General features: G+C 35.1%; 1 protein-coding gene and 1 long non-coding RNA gene across 11 annotated transcripts in view; both read right to left on the reverse strand.

Annotated features, from left to right (window-relative positions):
• Window positions 1-14,500, reverse strand: part of AGTPBP1 (ATP/GTP binding protein 1) — a 138,683-nt gene that overhangs the window by 58,006 nt on the left and 66,177 nt on the right. For all 10 annotated transcript variants that reach the window (XM_036021798.1, XM_036021797.1, XM_036021799.1 and 7 more), the window contains 3 exons: window positions 10,263-10,360; window positions 8,065-8,181; window positions 920-1,635 (listed from right to left, as the gene is read on the reverse strand). In XM_036021798.1, coding sequence (XP_035877691.1) covers window positions 920-1,635; window positions 8,065-8,181; window positions 10,263-10,360 — 931 coding nt within the window. The remainder of the gene's footprint in view (window positions 1-919; window positions 1,636-8,064; window positions 8,182-10,262; window positions 10,361-14,500) is intronic.
• On the reverse strand, window positions 5,431-7,757 carry LOC118499716. The gene is made up of 2 exons (XR_004902235.1): window positions 6,924-7,757; window positions 5,431-6,890 (listed from the first exon to the last, which is right to left on the reverse strand). It is a non-coding gene; the product is annotated as an uncharacterized LOC118499716 (long non-coding RNA).

The raw sequence follows: 14,500 nt of genomic DNA on the forward strand, positions 1-14,500 counted from the left end.
GCAATAGTTAATACTATCATTTCCAAAATTGATTGGCAAGATTCAGTAACTAGTTACCATTTTTATAAATTCCAAATTTTTATATTGTATATTTCCAATTTCAAATTTCACAACAAAGTAACACTGTCCATACTGCTATTTTTAAATCATACATGTAAATCAAGTTAAAAAGATAATCAAATTATTAAATTAACATATTACTAATGTAACATTTATTCAAAGGTTACTAATTAATTTGTTTTTACATTTTCAGATTCACTCTAAAGTTTCTAAATTTTTTATTTAAAAAATTTCACTCTGACCCATGTGGCTCAGTTGCCTGGGCATCATCCCACAAAGCAAAAGGGGTGTTAGTTTGACTCCCAGTCAGGGCACATGCCTGGATGCAGGTTTGGTCTCCAGTTAGGGCATGTACAAGAGGCAGCCGATGGATGTTTCTCTCTCACAATGATGTTTCTCACCCTCTCCTCCCTCCTCCCTTCCCCTCTCCCTAAAAATAAATAAATAAAATATTTTTTTAAATAAAAAAATTTCTAGAGGGTGAGGATGGGTGGGGCAGGGGGGAATAGTGGGGGAGAAATGGAGACAACTGTACTTGAACAACAATAACATTTTTTTTTTTAATTTCTAAATTGTCCCAGCAAAGTCAGTCCCCTGTCCTGATGCTATGCTATATATGATCCCAAGATATGGTCAGGTTTATTATGCTGGCTACATCTGAATAAGTAAGGAACTTAGAAAATAAACAAAGCAAACCTATAAGGACAATTTCAAACAATGTAAAACTGCCAAAGTTGGATAAAAATTACAATAACTTAAATTCAGAGTAATTTTCTTCCTAAATACCTAGTTTTTTTTAAGCACAGCTCTTACTTTAACAACAGTCTTATTTAGAAGGAAGAAGGAATCTGCCACTCACCTCTGTACACCATAAGGCCTTTCTAAAATAGGCTCTTTGAATGGAGGTGGAATGTGACCAAAATAATCAGGATAAGCCACCTCTGAATACTCTGGGACAGACTTCGTATTTTTCACAACCTCGATATAGAGATCTGAGTCGTGGAGCGTTGGGCCATCGGAGACTTCAATTGATGCTTGTTCCACGGATGAAGCAGACTCGCTGTCTTCATCATCCTCAGTTTCCACTCCCGTACAGCAAAGCTTCCCTAGCTGAACTGTTCTCCCCTCAAACAGAACACTTCCACAAGCAGCCACGTGCGGACACGCCTTCGGGCACGTGACGACAGTGAGAGGGAGGCTGTAGTCCTTCTTCACTCCTGCGGTACAACCTGGAGCTGTTTGAGAAGGAATATTCTGCAATGTAATTCGGTCCAAGGCCTTCACAATATCACTGTTGAAGCCATGGACAGATGAAATAGTTCTATTTTGATCACCTAGCTGCTGTGGTAATGTTCTGTCATTATCGTGCATATCTTCTTTCGCCAGATCCAAAAAGGCAGGTTTCTTATCACCTTCATCCCCTTTGGGAGACACTTTTGCCTTCATTGCGACTCCTTTTCGTAAACTGCCCGAGTTCCCGGTTGCTTCCTCTCCTGCTGTAGGGACAACAATAGGACCACGCGCTTTCCCCTCAAATATTAAAGGCTTTGGTTCTTTGGAGATTAAGTCATAGTCCTTTGAAAATAAAAAAATATGTTTAAACTTCTACCTGTAAATATTACAATGTATTAACAAAACTAAGACCATATTCATTTTATATGCTGCTTTAGAAACCTAACATTTAAACATTTTAAAGATGAATAAAACAGTATACCTTAATCTCACTAACAAAAGACACAGTACAGGTTAAGGCAAAATCAGTTTTACAGTTGTTTATATGAAAACTAATACAGTAATTAATAAATAGGAAGAATAAACTGTGTTACACATTCTCATAACTGTAAGCTTCCTTCTGCTCCTCCCTGTATTTAACCACAACAAAATTCATTACATTTATTTTTTCTTATAAAAATGGTGCCTATATACAACAAAAATATGGAAAATTTTAGAAAGGGAAAGAGAGACATTAAAATCATCCAAAATCCTCTTAAAGAAATCACAACCAAATTGTTATTCACTAATTCAACAAGCATCTACAAGTGCCTGCTTTGTGCCAAGCACTGTTTCAGGAACTTAAAAACTCGTCACTTAAAAAACACAAAACTCTTCCCTTGTGCAGCTTATATTCTTCTAAGGAAGGAGGGGAGAAAACTGCCAATACAACAAGTAATAAACATGATATAAATATATTTTATGGACTATCGAAAGGGCAAGGGTTTTAGCAAAAGGGGGGAAGGAGCAACACCATCAGTTGGGGGTGCCAGGGGAGGAGTGCTGGGTCACCGTTTTAAATGCCGTGATGGGGAGAACCTGACCAAAATGAAATACAAGCAAAGACAGTACACAGGACCCAGATTGGGCAAAGCCCGATGTGTTCAAAGTCAAGGAGGTTGGCATAACTGAGCACAGTGAACAAGATGATTTCAAAAGGTAAAAAAGAGCCAGGTATTGAAGGGCTTTGCAGGCTATTGTAAGAATTTTGGTTTTCATTTTGAGGGTTTTGAGAAGAGTTTTTCCAGATCCTATGGGAAAACAACTCACAAATTCCAAAAGACAATGAATCCCAAACAAGAGTTAAAAACAGAATACCCACACTTGGTCAACACTACTTGGGGAAAATGCATAGATAGCGTTGAAGCTAAAAAAAAAATCTTGAAAGTCACCAGAAAAAAATTTCTTCTAAAGTTAAAACATACACTTATCATATCTACTACCCAACATTTTCATTTGTAGGTATTTATTTACCCAGTAGAAATTAATGAATATTTCCACAAAAAAGCTTTGTATACTGAGAGTAGTATAAATTTTATTCATAATAGCCCAAAATGGCTGACATTCCAATACTCATCAATAAGAGAATGGATATAGAAATTGTGGTGTATTCATACAATGAAATACTATCCAACAATAAAGAACAAAATCACTTGTGTAATAATGTGGGTGAAACTTGAAAACACACGCTAAACATAAAAAGCCTTACATAAAAGAGCACACACTATGTGATTCCAGTGGTGAGAAGTTCTCAAACAGGCAAAATTAACTGGGAGTAACAGAGACAGGTCAGTATGTACCTGGGCAGGAAGTGAGATGGTTGAATATAAGGGACCTAGGGAGACCTTCTGGGGTGACAGAAATAATTCTGCACCTTAACTGGGTTGACAGTTACACAGTTGTATAAATTTGTCACAACTTGTTGACCTTAAATGTATATAATTTATCACATATAAATTATACTTCAATAAAACTGACTTTAATAAGCCAGGAAAAAATGAGACTAAGTTTCAAAAATTAGTACAAAACAAAGACACTTTCGAACTAAAAGACAAAAAGAGAGACAAACACTAAAAGACACATTTCAGACAGAAGGAAAGTAATTCACACAGAAAGAAGGTCTGAGAAACATGAATAAATGAAAAATAGAAAGATCGTAAAAATGTGGGTAAACCTTAAAAAGTGAATGTAAAACACAAAGCACCATCCTGATGTTTTTAAAAGCTACAGTTCTAAGTTGTTTGGGGAGGTGACTGTAGTTCAAGAACTCTTAAGTTTCCTTTTCTAAGTAAGAGAAAGAGGAAAAGAAGGCCATGATTAACTTCAGAATTTAGTAAATGTTTCATAAACAGTAATTAAAATTTTTGCATAAGTGTAAATACTCAAACTTATACTTTAAATGAATACAGTTTATTATACATAAATTATACCTTAATTTGTTTAAAATAAATAATTTCAAGACTGTATAGCTTTCAAACTTATGGTGAAGCAAGAAAAAAAATAATCCAGATGAAGGCAAGGAAAAGGGACAAAAACATAGAGAAAAACAAGTGAAAATACAAAATACGATAATAAAGATAAATCCAAATATAAGAATAACATTATGTACACAATATGCCCCAGTTAATAGCAAACACTCAACTTGATTTTTTAATTCAATTATATGCTGTTTAAAAGATACACACCTAAGGATATCAAAAAGTTGAAAGTAAAAAGATTTTAAAAGATACCAGGGATACAGGCAAATTAATGTAACTACACTAATATATTTTTTTAAACTTTTTGCCTTAAAGTCTTAGAGATAAAGACAGTTAACTTAATAAAAAGTTCAAAAGGAAATTAATTTACATTTATACACAATAAGTAATAAGCCTCAAAAAATATATAACAAAAATTGAAAGACCTGCACAGTAACTGATATCACAGGAATACAAATCCATAAAAACAGAAAAGAAGTTACCAACACAATTAACAATCTTTTGCTAAAGGCGAATATACAGCTGCACCCAACAAGCAAAGAACTCTTTCCAGAACAAAAGAAATGATAACAAAACTTGACAAATTTAAAACCATAAAATAAGGCTCAAAAATGTCAAAGGATTATAAGAATAAAGAATTTTTGTCCTCTTATCCTGTAACAATGTGCTAGAAATAAATTAAAAATTTAAAGCCAGCTTTGACACTACCAGTGAATCAAAGGAAAAAATCATAATGTAAATAAATTTTCAAAACAAAATATAATAAAAATACTAAAAATCAAAACTTATATGATACAGCTAAAACAGTAATTAGAGTAAAATTTATCACCTAAAAATGCAAATACTGAAAAAAAGAAAGGCTGAAAAGTACTACATGCCTATCTTAAAATGATAACATTACAAAATAAAATAAAATTTAAGAAAAAGAACAAAAGCTGAAAAACTCAAGACATGGCACTGAGAATATCATTTAGAAATATGGAGATTAACTTCTAAAACATGCTAAAAGTGATTTAGAAAATAGCAGGTGGAAGGGGATAATAGTTTTCCTGATTAAACTCTGAAAACTATTCGACTCTTAAAACTCTGACCACATATATATAACTTGAATAAAAATTTAAAACCAAATTAAAAAGGAAAAAAGAGAAAAATAAAAATAATAAAAGTCCATATGGTAAATTTCAGTAAGTATGCTATAACAGATTTAAAAAAAAAAAGAGCTGTCAAAACACAGAATTTTCACACTTTCCATATTGTGCCATCAAGAAACAAAAGCAGCCCTGGCTGCTGTGGCTCAGTGGATTGAGTGCTGGCCTGTGAAGCAAGGGTTGCTGGTTCAATTCCTAGTCAGGGCACATGCCTGGGTTGGGGGCCAGGTCCCCAGCAGGGGTTGCTTGAGAGGCAACCACACACTGATGTTTCTCTCTCTTTCTCCCTCCCTTCCCCTCTGTCTAAAAATAAATAAATAAAATGTTTTTTAAAAAAAGAAATGAAACTGTAATTGTCATTATGAATAAATAATCATAGTTTTCAAAGCATGCAAGTTTCCCTTAAAAATATGTTGATAATTACTTTAATAATTCCGTATGTTACCTTCAAGTGCATTCTTTTTGCCTCCACCTGGCCATTGAATAACAGATTTAACACATCGGGAAACAAAGTGCGTGGTGCTCAGGATTCAAACACACCTATGTATCAAGTAATTTTAAGCTTCATTGGCTGATGTCAAAAATGGCATACAAATCAAAGTGTAAAATGTCATAATATCAATTGCATTGATGGTTACCATCTCATGACCTGCGAATATTTGGTATAATGGTGGCTGAAAAAATATTCTTTCCAACACTTCCTATTTGGTACCAACCAATATTTGTAATTCTCAAAAGCATATTACTTAAGTATTGCTTATATGTAGTTCTAACACAGACTTCAAAAAAACAGAGGCTAGAGGCCTTGGCCATGTCACTCAGCAGGTCAGAGTGTTGACCTGATACACCAAGGTCTCAGGTCTGATCCCTGATCAGCACACACAGAAAAACCAACCAATGAATGCATAAATAAGTGGAATAAATCGATGTTTCTCTCTCTTTCTCTCTCTCTCTCTCCCCCGCTCCTTCCTCTCTTTCTCTAAAATCAACAAATAAAAATGTTTAAAAACTAGATACTAAAGTATTTGAACAGTGCATTCCTCTAAAACCTAAAAATCAGATAGTCAAGTGTCAACACAACTACTTTGGAAGTGACTTTCCAATTATGTAAATAAAAGACAATGAGTTATTTCCTCTAACCGTGCTATAGAAATAGAGCTAACTATTCACATAAAACTTCATGGCAAAGTAGAGAATGTATTAATAACTATGTACTACCTGAAATATTGAAGCAGTTTCTTTTGCTTAAACACAATAAAAAGGAGGACACTTTGGGAATAAGATCTTCCAGAGGTCTCTCACTGAAACAGACCTGTCTTTACCATCTAGCTCTGAACACACCAAGTTAGACCAAAGTAAGAACCTGCTCTAGGGGCAGCCAAAACAAAGGGCAAGTTGGCAAGCTGTTTGATAGGTACCAAGCAAGAAACCATCAAGCATAACCTACTCTAGCTGATAACTAATAGGCAGACATACAAGAAGACTTCATCATTGTAGCCTACAAGCAAAAAAGAACTGTCTTGTAAAAGGATAAGAATCAAAATCCTGGCTTTCACACCCACTAAAAAACTACTACTCTCTAACCCTACAATTTTTAATCACATTACATAGTTCTCATATGCACACAGAGAAGAAAGTAGGTGACTTCTTCACATAATAATCAATTTCTTCCCCAAATCCCTTCCACCATGTTTTTCTGCTTTGAGTTAGCAGTATTTGCCATCGCTGTGGTTTTACTTTTAGGTGGCTCTCACCTGGTCAGAAAAGTGTTAAAACAGCAGCCAGATACGTCCTGTAGGTTGACTGTAAGAAAATCATCCTGTGCCCTTTTCCAAATGCCTCTTCCTACCTCCTTTTCTCTCTCTTTTTTTGACAAACACACTCTCTTTCATCCCTGTGTTGTTTCCAGTACCCTTGATTTCACAGCACCTTCCTATACACCACGTCTAGGGGGCTGGGGGGCAACAAAGACACCAGGGAAGGGGGAAGGAGGGCACCTTGCTGTTCCTTGTACTGCAGCCAAAGCTCATGAGTTCCAAGGAGAAACCTGAATAATTATAACTGTGGAATGTAAACGTCAGCTAGCAAGTATTTCTCTTTTTTTATTTCTCCCATATGACCTCACATTAAAGTCTTTTTATTTCAACAACTGGGAACTAAGTATCAACGTATGGAACTTAAGGGCATGGGGTTTGCTTCAAACCCTTTATTTCACAGTTTAAGATCCTAAACAGTTTCAGAGTTTTTCAAGGACCCACCGCCAAGTGAGCACAGTGAGAATAAGACACTAGATCTACTCATTGCCATCAATTAATTAGCTTTATTTGCTGTCTAATCCAGCCTGAATAATTGTTTCCAGTAAATAAATGAGGGTAAGAAATGTTAACAAGAAGTCACTCTGCCTATGAACCAACTTAGATTTAAAAACTTCAAGTTGCCTCCCTCTCTCCCAGACATTCCACAATTCTACAATCACTTTCTGGGGGAAAAAAATTCAACATACATAGACTACACATATTTTAAATTTAAAATATTCTGTCTCTTAGCTCTCTCATTTACCCTTAGTTGAATGCAACTGATACAAAGACGACTTCAAAATAAGATTTTGAATTGCCATTTTTAAAGAACTGTTATTTAATTTTTTGTTATTTTTATTTTTATCCTCACCCAAGGACATTATTTTCAATGCTTTTATGGAAAGAGGAAAGGATAGAGAGACACATCAGTGTGAAAGAGAAGTGTCAATCGGTCGCCTCCCACACACCCCGAAACCAGGGATCAAACCCGCAACCTAGGTATGTGCCCTGACCAGGAACCAAACCTACAACATTTTGGTTACAGGACAACGCTCCAACCAACTGAGCCACAATGGCCAGGGCAAGATTAATTTTTTAAGGAGTAAAACCCTGTGTCCATTAAATGAGGTACTTCCCTCATTTTACAGATAAGCAATTTATACTCCGAATGTTGATGTAATTGTCCAATGTCACTCAGAAAAGCACCACTACTTTCATTTTGGACAAATGAAAACACTCATTACACACCTAAGGGAGGAAAAAAATGTTTTCTTAAAATCAGTTAAGATGCTGAATTTTCTATATTTATACCTGAAAATCATCAACAAGCTCAGGGAAAAGGTGTTCATACATTTTAAGTTCTTCTATCTTTCGTCCTGGTTCTTGCTGAGGCTTTAGTTTGTTAATATCTGTTTCAATATCATCATTCTGAAATGTAAAAAACAGCATGTCACCAGTTAAAAAATATAAAAAATTACAGGCTACATTTCAGGTTTAAAGATTTCCAAATTATTAATTACATGTAATTACAGAATAATCACTGAATAAAGAGTCTATTACTTTTAGAGTAAATTAAAATTTGCTTGTATTTTTGGGTTGTTGTGTTATTATTGTTTTGGTTGTTTTGTTTTTGTCAAAGGTTATTCTAATAATAACAGGTATTTGAGCTCCTCAAGATAGAAAAACTAGTGTAAAGACCAAGACTAAAGTATGTTCCCCCAATCTCCCTGTCATCATTTTGCTCATATTAAAGGAAAACTTAAGAAAACTAAATTGAAAAACATAAGTATATGGTGGTGATGATGATCAAAATAACTAACATTTACTGGGCAATGAAAATACATGAAGCACTATGCTAAGGATTTTAAATATATTATCTAATTTGATGTGCATAAGAACACTATGAAGTAATAGCATCGTTACCTCCATTTAACTTAAGGGGAAACAGGTAGAGAGAGGTTAAGTGGTTTGCTCAAAATTACACAGCCTGCAGACAGAGGAGCCAGGACATCAGAGCAGAGACACCAGAGCATCCACTGTTAGTCAACATAATGAATGCGCTGCTGCAAGAGAGGCTAATGATTACCACGCACTCTTATATTTCATGGTCAGTAAAGTGCCCTTAGACAAGCTCAGTGGCACCATTCACTCTGTTTTTCAGGGAAAAGAAAAGGGATGGAACCACAGCCAGAAATGAGCTCCATGACCCTTTGGGAAAGAAGGAGGTAAGTTTAAAGGAGAAGTATGACCTCAGAGAAACAGAGTTAGGTGTCCAGGAGCAACGTGGCCTCTACCTGTTCAAGGAGCTAATTAAAGTAAGATGAGCGTCGGTTTACCTGCTACCCAAGCTGCTCTCTAGGGCCCTCAACAACCCTGGCCCTCACACAAATGCCAACTCATTACCTCCTTCACTGGTGGCTAAAGAGAGATAATTATACCACTTAATAATTTTCCGTTGGTATTGGTTTTTAATTTTGCATTTATCTTACTACCACAGTTATTTATTTCTCTACCTTGTTCTACCATGTTTCAATCTTTAAAATTCTTTTATATACATGTACCTAACTATATTTACACATTTCCCATTAATAAGTAATTTAAAAAGAAAAATATACTATGTATTTCTCTTATTTCATATTCAGGAATTTAGCTATTCTTTGTATAACCAATAAAATAATTCCCACCCCCACCACAAATAATACAGACTGTCTTTACTTAAAGAGTATCATCTTAATTACTGTATCATTATTGTGTAATTATTATTACATGAATATGTAATTTCATGTATCTTAAATAATGCATTGATGAATCAAAAATATTTAATTTTCTTGATTAACACCTAATAAAGTAGACAATGCTTTCAAAACAGAACACTTACAGAGGCATTATTTCCTCCAGCCATACTAGACCAACATTCAATATTACTTTTTGAAAATACAGCCTTATAAGGGTGGCTCTCCACTTTGGGAAAAAAAAAAGAATTTACCGGTAAGTAGTATTAAGTCTCCCAATCCATAAACAGGTTATATCTACCCATTTCTTCAGATCAGCTATGATTTCTTTAGTCAGTGTTTTGTGATAGTCAAGATATAAATTTTTAGATATATTATATAAGATACATACTTAAGTCATTAATGGTTTGGTGCTATTGTAATTGGTACTTTAAAGTGCTTTTTCACTTTCTACATCTTCATTGATAATTCATATAAATATAATCTTTATTATTTTATATTAATATACAGATAAAAACTCTTTTAATATTAAAACGATGAATTTACCTATAAAACAGGCACAGTGAGGAAAGAATGCGTTGGCCTTTTTCAAAGACCGATGCATTCAAAGCAACATTATTTTCTCTTTCAGTAGTTTACTGTCCACAGTCAGCCATGATAAAAAGATGTGGACAGGACAAATTAACCTATCATTAGCTACATCCATGTAGCTAATCTTTGTTTTACAACTGTGTATACAATTTACTAAGTTGACTGAAGACAGAAAATTATACTAACCTTAAAATTGTGATCTAGGTCATCCTCATTTTCAGTTTCATTTTCAGCTTCTAAATCAGTATCATCATTGTCATCACTTTCATCTACTACGTCATCCACTGTGATACAAAATGTGCTATAAGTAAGTAGGTCAGAGGTAAGCATTCTACAACATGCACATCCAAAGGGAGAATGTTTCTATTTACATGCAAATATGTGTATTTCAACTACCAAAGGAAAATTCAATGACATCTTATTTAAAGTATCGATAAGGCTGTCCCAGTTGTTGAAAAACCTGAGATACAGTGAAAGTGCTTTAAAATTTAGGAAAGCACTGTAAAAATGAATGAGTTTTTTACTGTTTTGTTTCTAAAATTTAATAACGTCTTATGTTTCAACAGCCTGAATGAAACATCTGTTTCCTATTTATGCTAAATCTGAACAACTCATTTCACCCCTTTTAGAATCCACTTCCCATTTATTGTGTCAGCGACTACCATGTGCCATGCACTGTGCTGTCTGCTGGGGACTTTTTGAAAGATCTGTGAATACAGTCCCTGCTCTTAGGGAGCTCATGAGGTTAAAAAGCAGAAGAGAGTAAATAAATAATTACATTTAAAAAGATACACATTAATGAGGCATATACTTAAAAATGCTATGGGAAAGCAAGGGATGGAATAAACTAACTGCAAATGGCCTAGGGCCAAGGCGTCCTCAGTGATCATTTCACAATACAGGTAATAATGAAGCAGTAACTTGAAGAACGTACAGCAGCTTTCTAGGTGAACATAAGGGTGGATAGTGTGAATTTAAAAAAAGAAACAATGCTAAAATAATTTAGATGATGTCTTTGGGAAATAAGTCAAACATGACTTAACTTGTATGCTTGGGAAAGGACTATGAGAGGTAAATAGGAATGAGAAAATGAATATAGTAAGACAAGTAGTTTAGACTTTTAACTCACAGAAGACAAACACTGAGGATTTTGAAGAGGAGAATGAATTAATTCAACTTACGTTTTTCAAAAGATCACTTTGGCAGGTGTGAGAGAGGGAGCACATATGTGGAGGGAGACCAGTTAATAAAAGGAAAAGAGTAATGGGGATGCAGAATGAATATGCATTAGAGAAAAACTCAGGGAAGAGAATGAAAAAGGACATGAGGACCATGGATGTGGGCAAGACGAGGAAAGAAGAGTAGAGGAGTCATTCTGAGAGCACCGGAGTAAATAACTGTGTGCTTTAATTAAAAAAAGTAGACACTAGCCCTGGCTGGTGTGGCTCAGTGGACTGAGCCCTGGCCTGTGAACCTAAGGGTCACCGGTTCTATTTCCAGTCAGGGCACATGCCTAAGTTGCGGGTCAGGTCCTCAGCAGGGGGCGTGCAAGAGGCAACCACACACTGATGTTTCCCTCCATCTCTTTCTCCCTCCCTTCCCCTCTCTCTAAAACTAAAAATAAATTATTTTTTAAAAAGTAGGGAATATTTTAAAAGGGCATGTTTCTAAACTTTTTTTAACTTTATTGAGAGATAACTGATAAATATAATTGTATATATTTAAAATGTGCAAGTGATGATTTGACACACATATGCATTGTAAAATGATTATCGAGAAAAAGATAATTAACACATGCATCCCCTCAACTAGTTAACACTGTGAACACTTTGTGTGTCTACGTGTGTGTGTGTGCGTGTGTGTGCGTGTGCGTGTGTGAGTGCTTAAGATTTACTCTCAGGAAGCTATCTAAGTGCCCATCAATAGATGAGAGGATATATAAAGTTGTGGTACATATATACAATGGAATATTACTCAATCATACAAAAGAAAGAAATCTTACCATTTGCAACAGATGGATACACCTAGAAGGTATTATGCCAAATGAATGAAGTCAGACAGAGGAAGACAAATGCCACATGATCTCACTTACATGCAGAAAATAAATAAATAATAAATAAAATACAAACAGACTCACAGATGTAAAGAACATACTGATGGCTGCCAGAGTGGAGGGGGGTGGGGGACTGAGCGAAAATAAAGGGATTAAGAAGTGCAAATTGGTAATCACCTAATAGTCGCAGGCATGTAAAGTAAACAAACCACAGTGAATACAGTCAATAATACTGTAATGACTACATATGGTGGCAGGTGGGTTCATCAGATGACCACTTCCTAAACTATATGATTTTCTAACCACTATGCTGTATACCTGAAACCAATACAAGATGATATTGAATATAAACTGCAATTGAAATTGTTTTTTAATTTTTTTAAAAAATTGCTCTCAGAAACTTCCAGGTATAAAGTACCAGGTTATTAACTATAGTCACCATACTGGTACTTTAGAACCTCAAAATTTAATCTTCTTAAGACTAAAAATTTTGTACCTTTTGGCCTCACTGCCCCTTTTACCACTCCCCCAGCTCCCAGCACCTGACATTCTGTTCTGTTTCTATGAATCAGTTATTGTTCTTTTTAAGGTTCCACATACAAGTAAGTACTAACATACAGTATCTGTCTTTCTCTGTATGGCATATTTCACTTCAGCATAATGCCCTCCAGATTCACCCATGCTGTTGCAAATGGCAGAAACTCCTTATTTTTTATTGCTGAATAACGTTCACATACATATCTACCACATATACATACTTATATACAGACACAGCTATAGACACAGAGATAGATACAGATACAATCTTTTCTATATTCATCCATCCATCGAAGGACTTAGATTGTTTACAGACCTTCACTACTGTGAACAGTGCTGCAGTGAGCATGGGTGTGCAGACACTTCTTCAAGATGATTTTGACTTTTTTTGAATACATACCCAGGAATGTGACTGCTGGACCATGTAAGTAGGTCTATTTTTAATTTTTTAAGGAATTACATGCTGTTTTTCCATATTTGCGCTACCAATTTACATTCCCACCAGTAATTATAAGAGCTCCATTTCCTCCACATTGTTGCCAGTATTTGCTCTCCTGTTTCACAGCAGCCATTCTAATCACTGTTTTGATTTGTATTTCCCTGACTGGTGATGATAAGCACCTTTTCATGTATCTATCAGATGTTTGTGCACTTTGAGAAAATGTCTATTCAGATCATTTGCCCATTTTTAAATTGGATTATTTGCTTTTGTACTAGTCAGCTGTATGAGTTATTTATGTATTTTGGACATTAGCCCCTTATCCGATATATGGTTTACAAACATTGTATTGTTTCCCTTGCTGTGCTGAATGAATCTTTTTAGTTTGAATAGTCCCATTTGTTTATTTTAGTCTACTGCCAGTGCTTTTAGTGTCTTAACCAAGAAATCATTGCCAAGACCAATGTCAAGAATCTTTTTCCTAGGTTTTCTTCTAGAAGTTTTAGTTTTAGATCTTTTAAAATGTTCGATCCATTTCAAGTTAAATTGTGTGAGTGGTATAAAATAGTGATACAGTTCCACTCTTTTTCATGTGGCTATCTAGTTTTCCCAAAACCATTTATTAAGAAGACTGCTTTTTCCCTATTGTGTTTGTGATGCCCGTATCAAAAATTAGTTGACTATGTGAGTGGGTTTGTATCTGGGTTCTATTCTGTTCTGTTCCATGGTCTATGTGCCTGCTGTATTTGAATGCCATACTGCTTTGATTACTAAAGCTTTATAATAGTTTGAAATCAAGAACTGTGATGCCTCCAGCTTTTTGTTCTTCTTTCTCAAGATTGCCTAGGCTATTTGGAACTTTTTGTGGTTTCATACAAATTATAAATTTCTTTATATTTTTCTTTCTTTTTCTTTATTGTTGTTCTATTACAGTTGTCCCAGTTTCCCCTCACTGCTCTCCTCTGCCCTGGCCAACTTCCCCCTCCACCATCAATCCCCACCCTGTTGTCCATGCACATGGGTCATTTATACCTGTTTGTTGATTAGACCCCATTTTGTGGGGGGAAAAAGCCATTGGATTTTTACAGAAATTGCACTGAATCTGCAGATCCCCTTGGGCAGTGGGAACATTTTCACACTAATTCTTCTATCCAAGAACATGGCTCTCTTTCCACTTGTTTGTGTGCTTCCCAATCTCTTCCATCATGACCTCACAGTTTTCCGTGTACCAGTGTTTCAACCCCATGGTAAAACTTATTATTTTATTGTTTTTGGTGCTACTGTAAATGTGATTACACTCTTAACTTCTTTCAGATAGTTCATCATTAGTGTGTAGAAATGCAACTGACTTGTATAATGATTTTGTATCCTGATTTTACTGAATTCATTAGTTTT

Source organism: Phyllostomus discolor, chromosome 3, assembly GCF_004126475.2.
Source record: "Phyllostomus discolor isolate MPI-MPIP mPhyDis1 chromosome 3, mPhyDis1.pri.v3, whole genome shotgun sequence".
NCBI lineage: Eukaryota > Metazoa > Chordata > Mammalia > Chiroptera > Phyllostomidae > Phyllostomus > Phyllostomus discolor.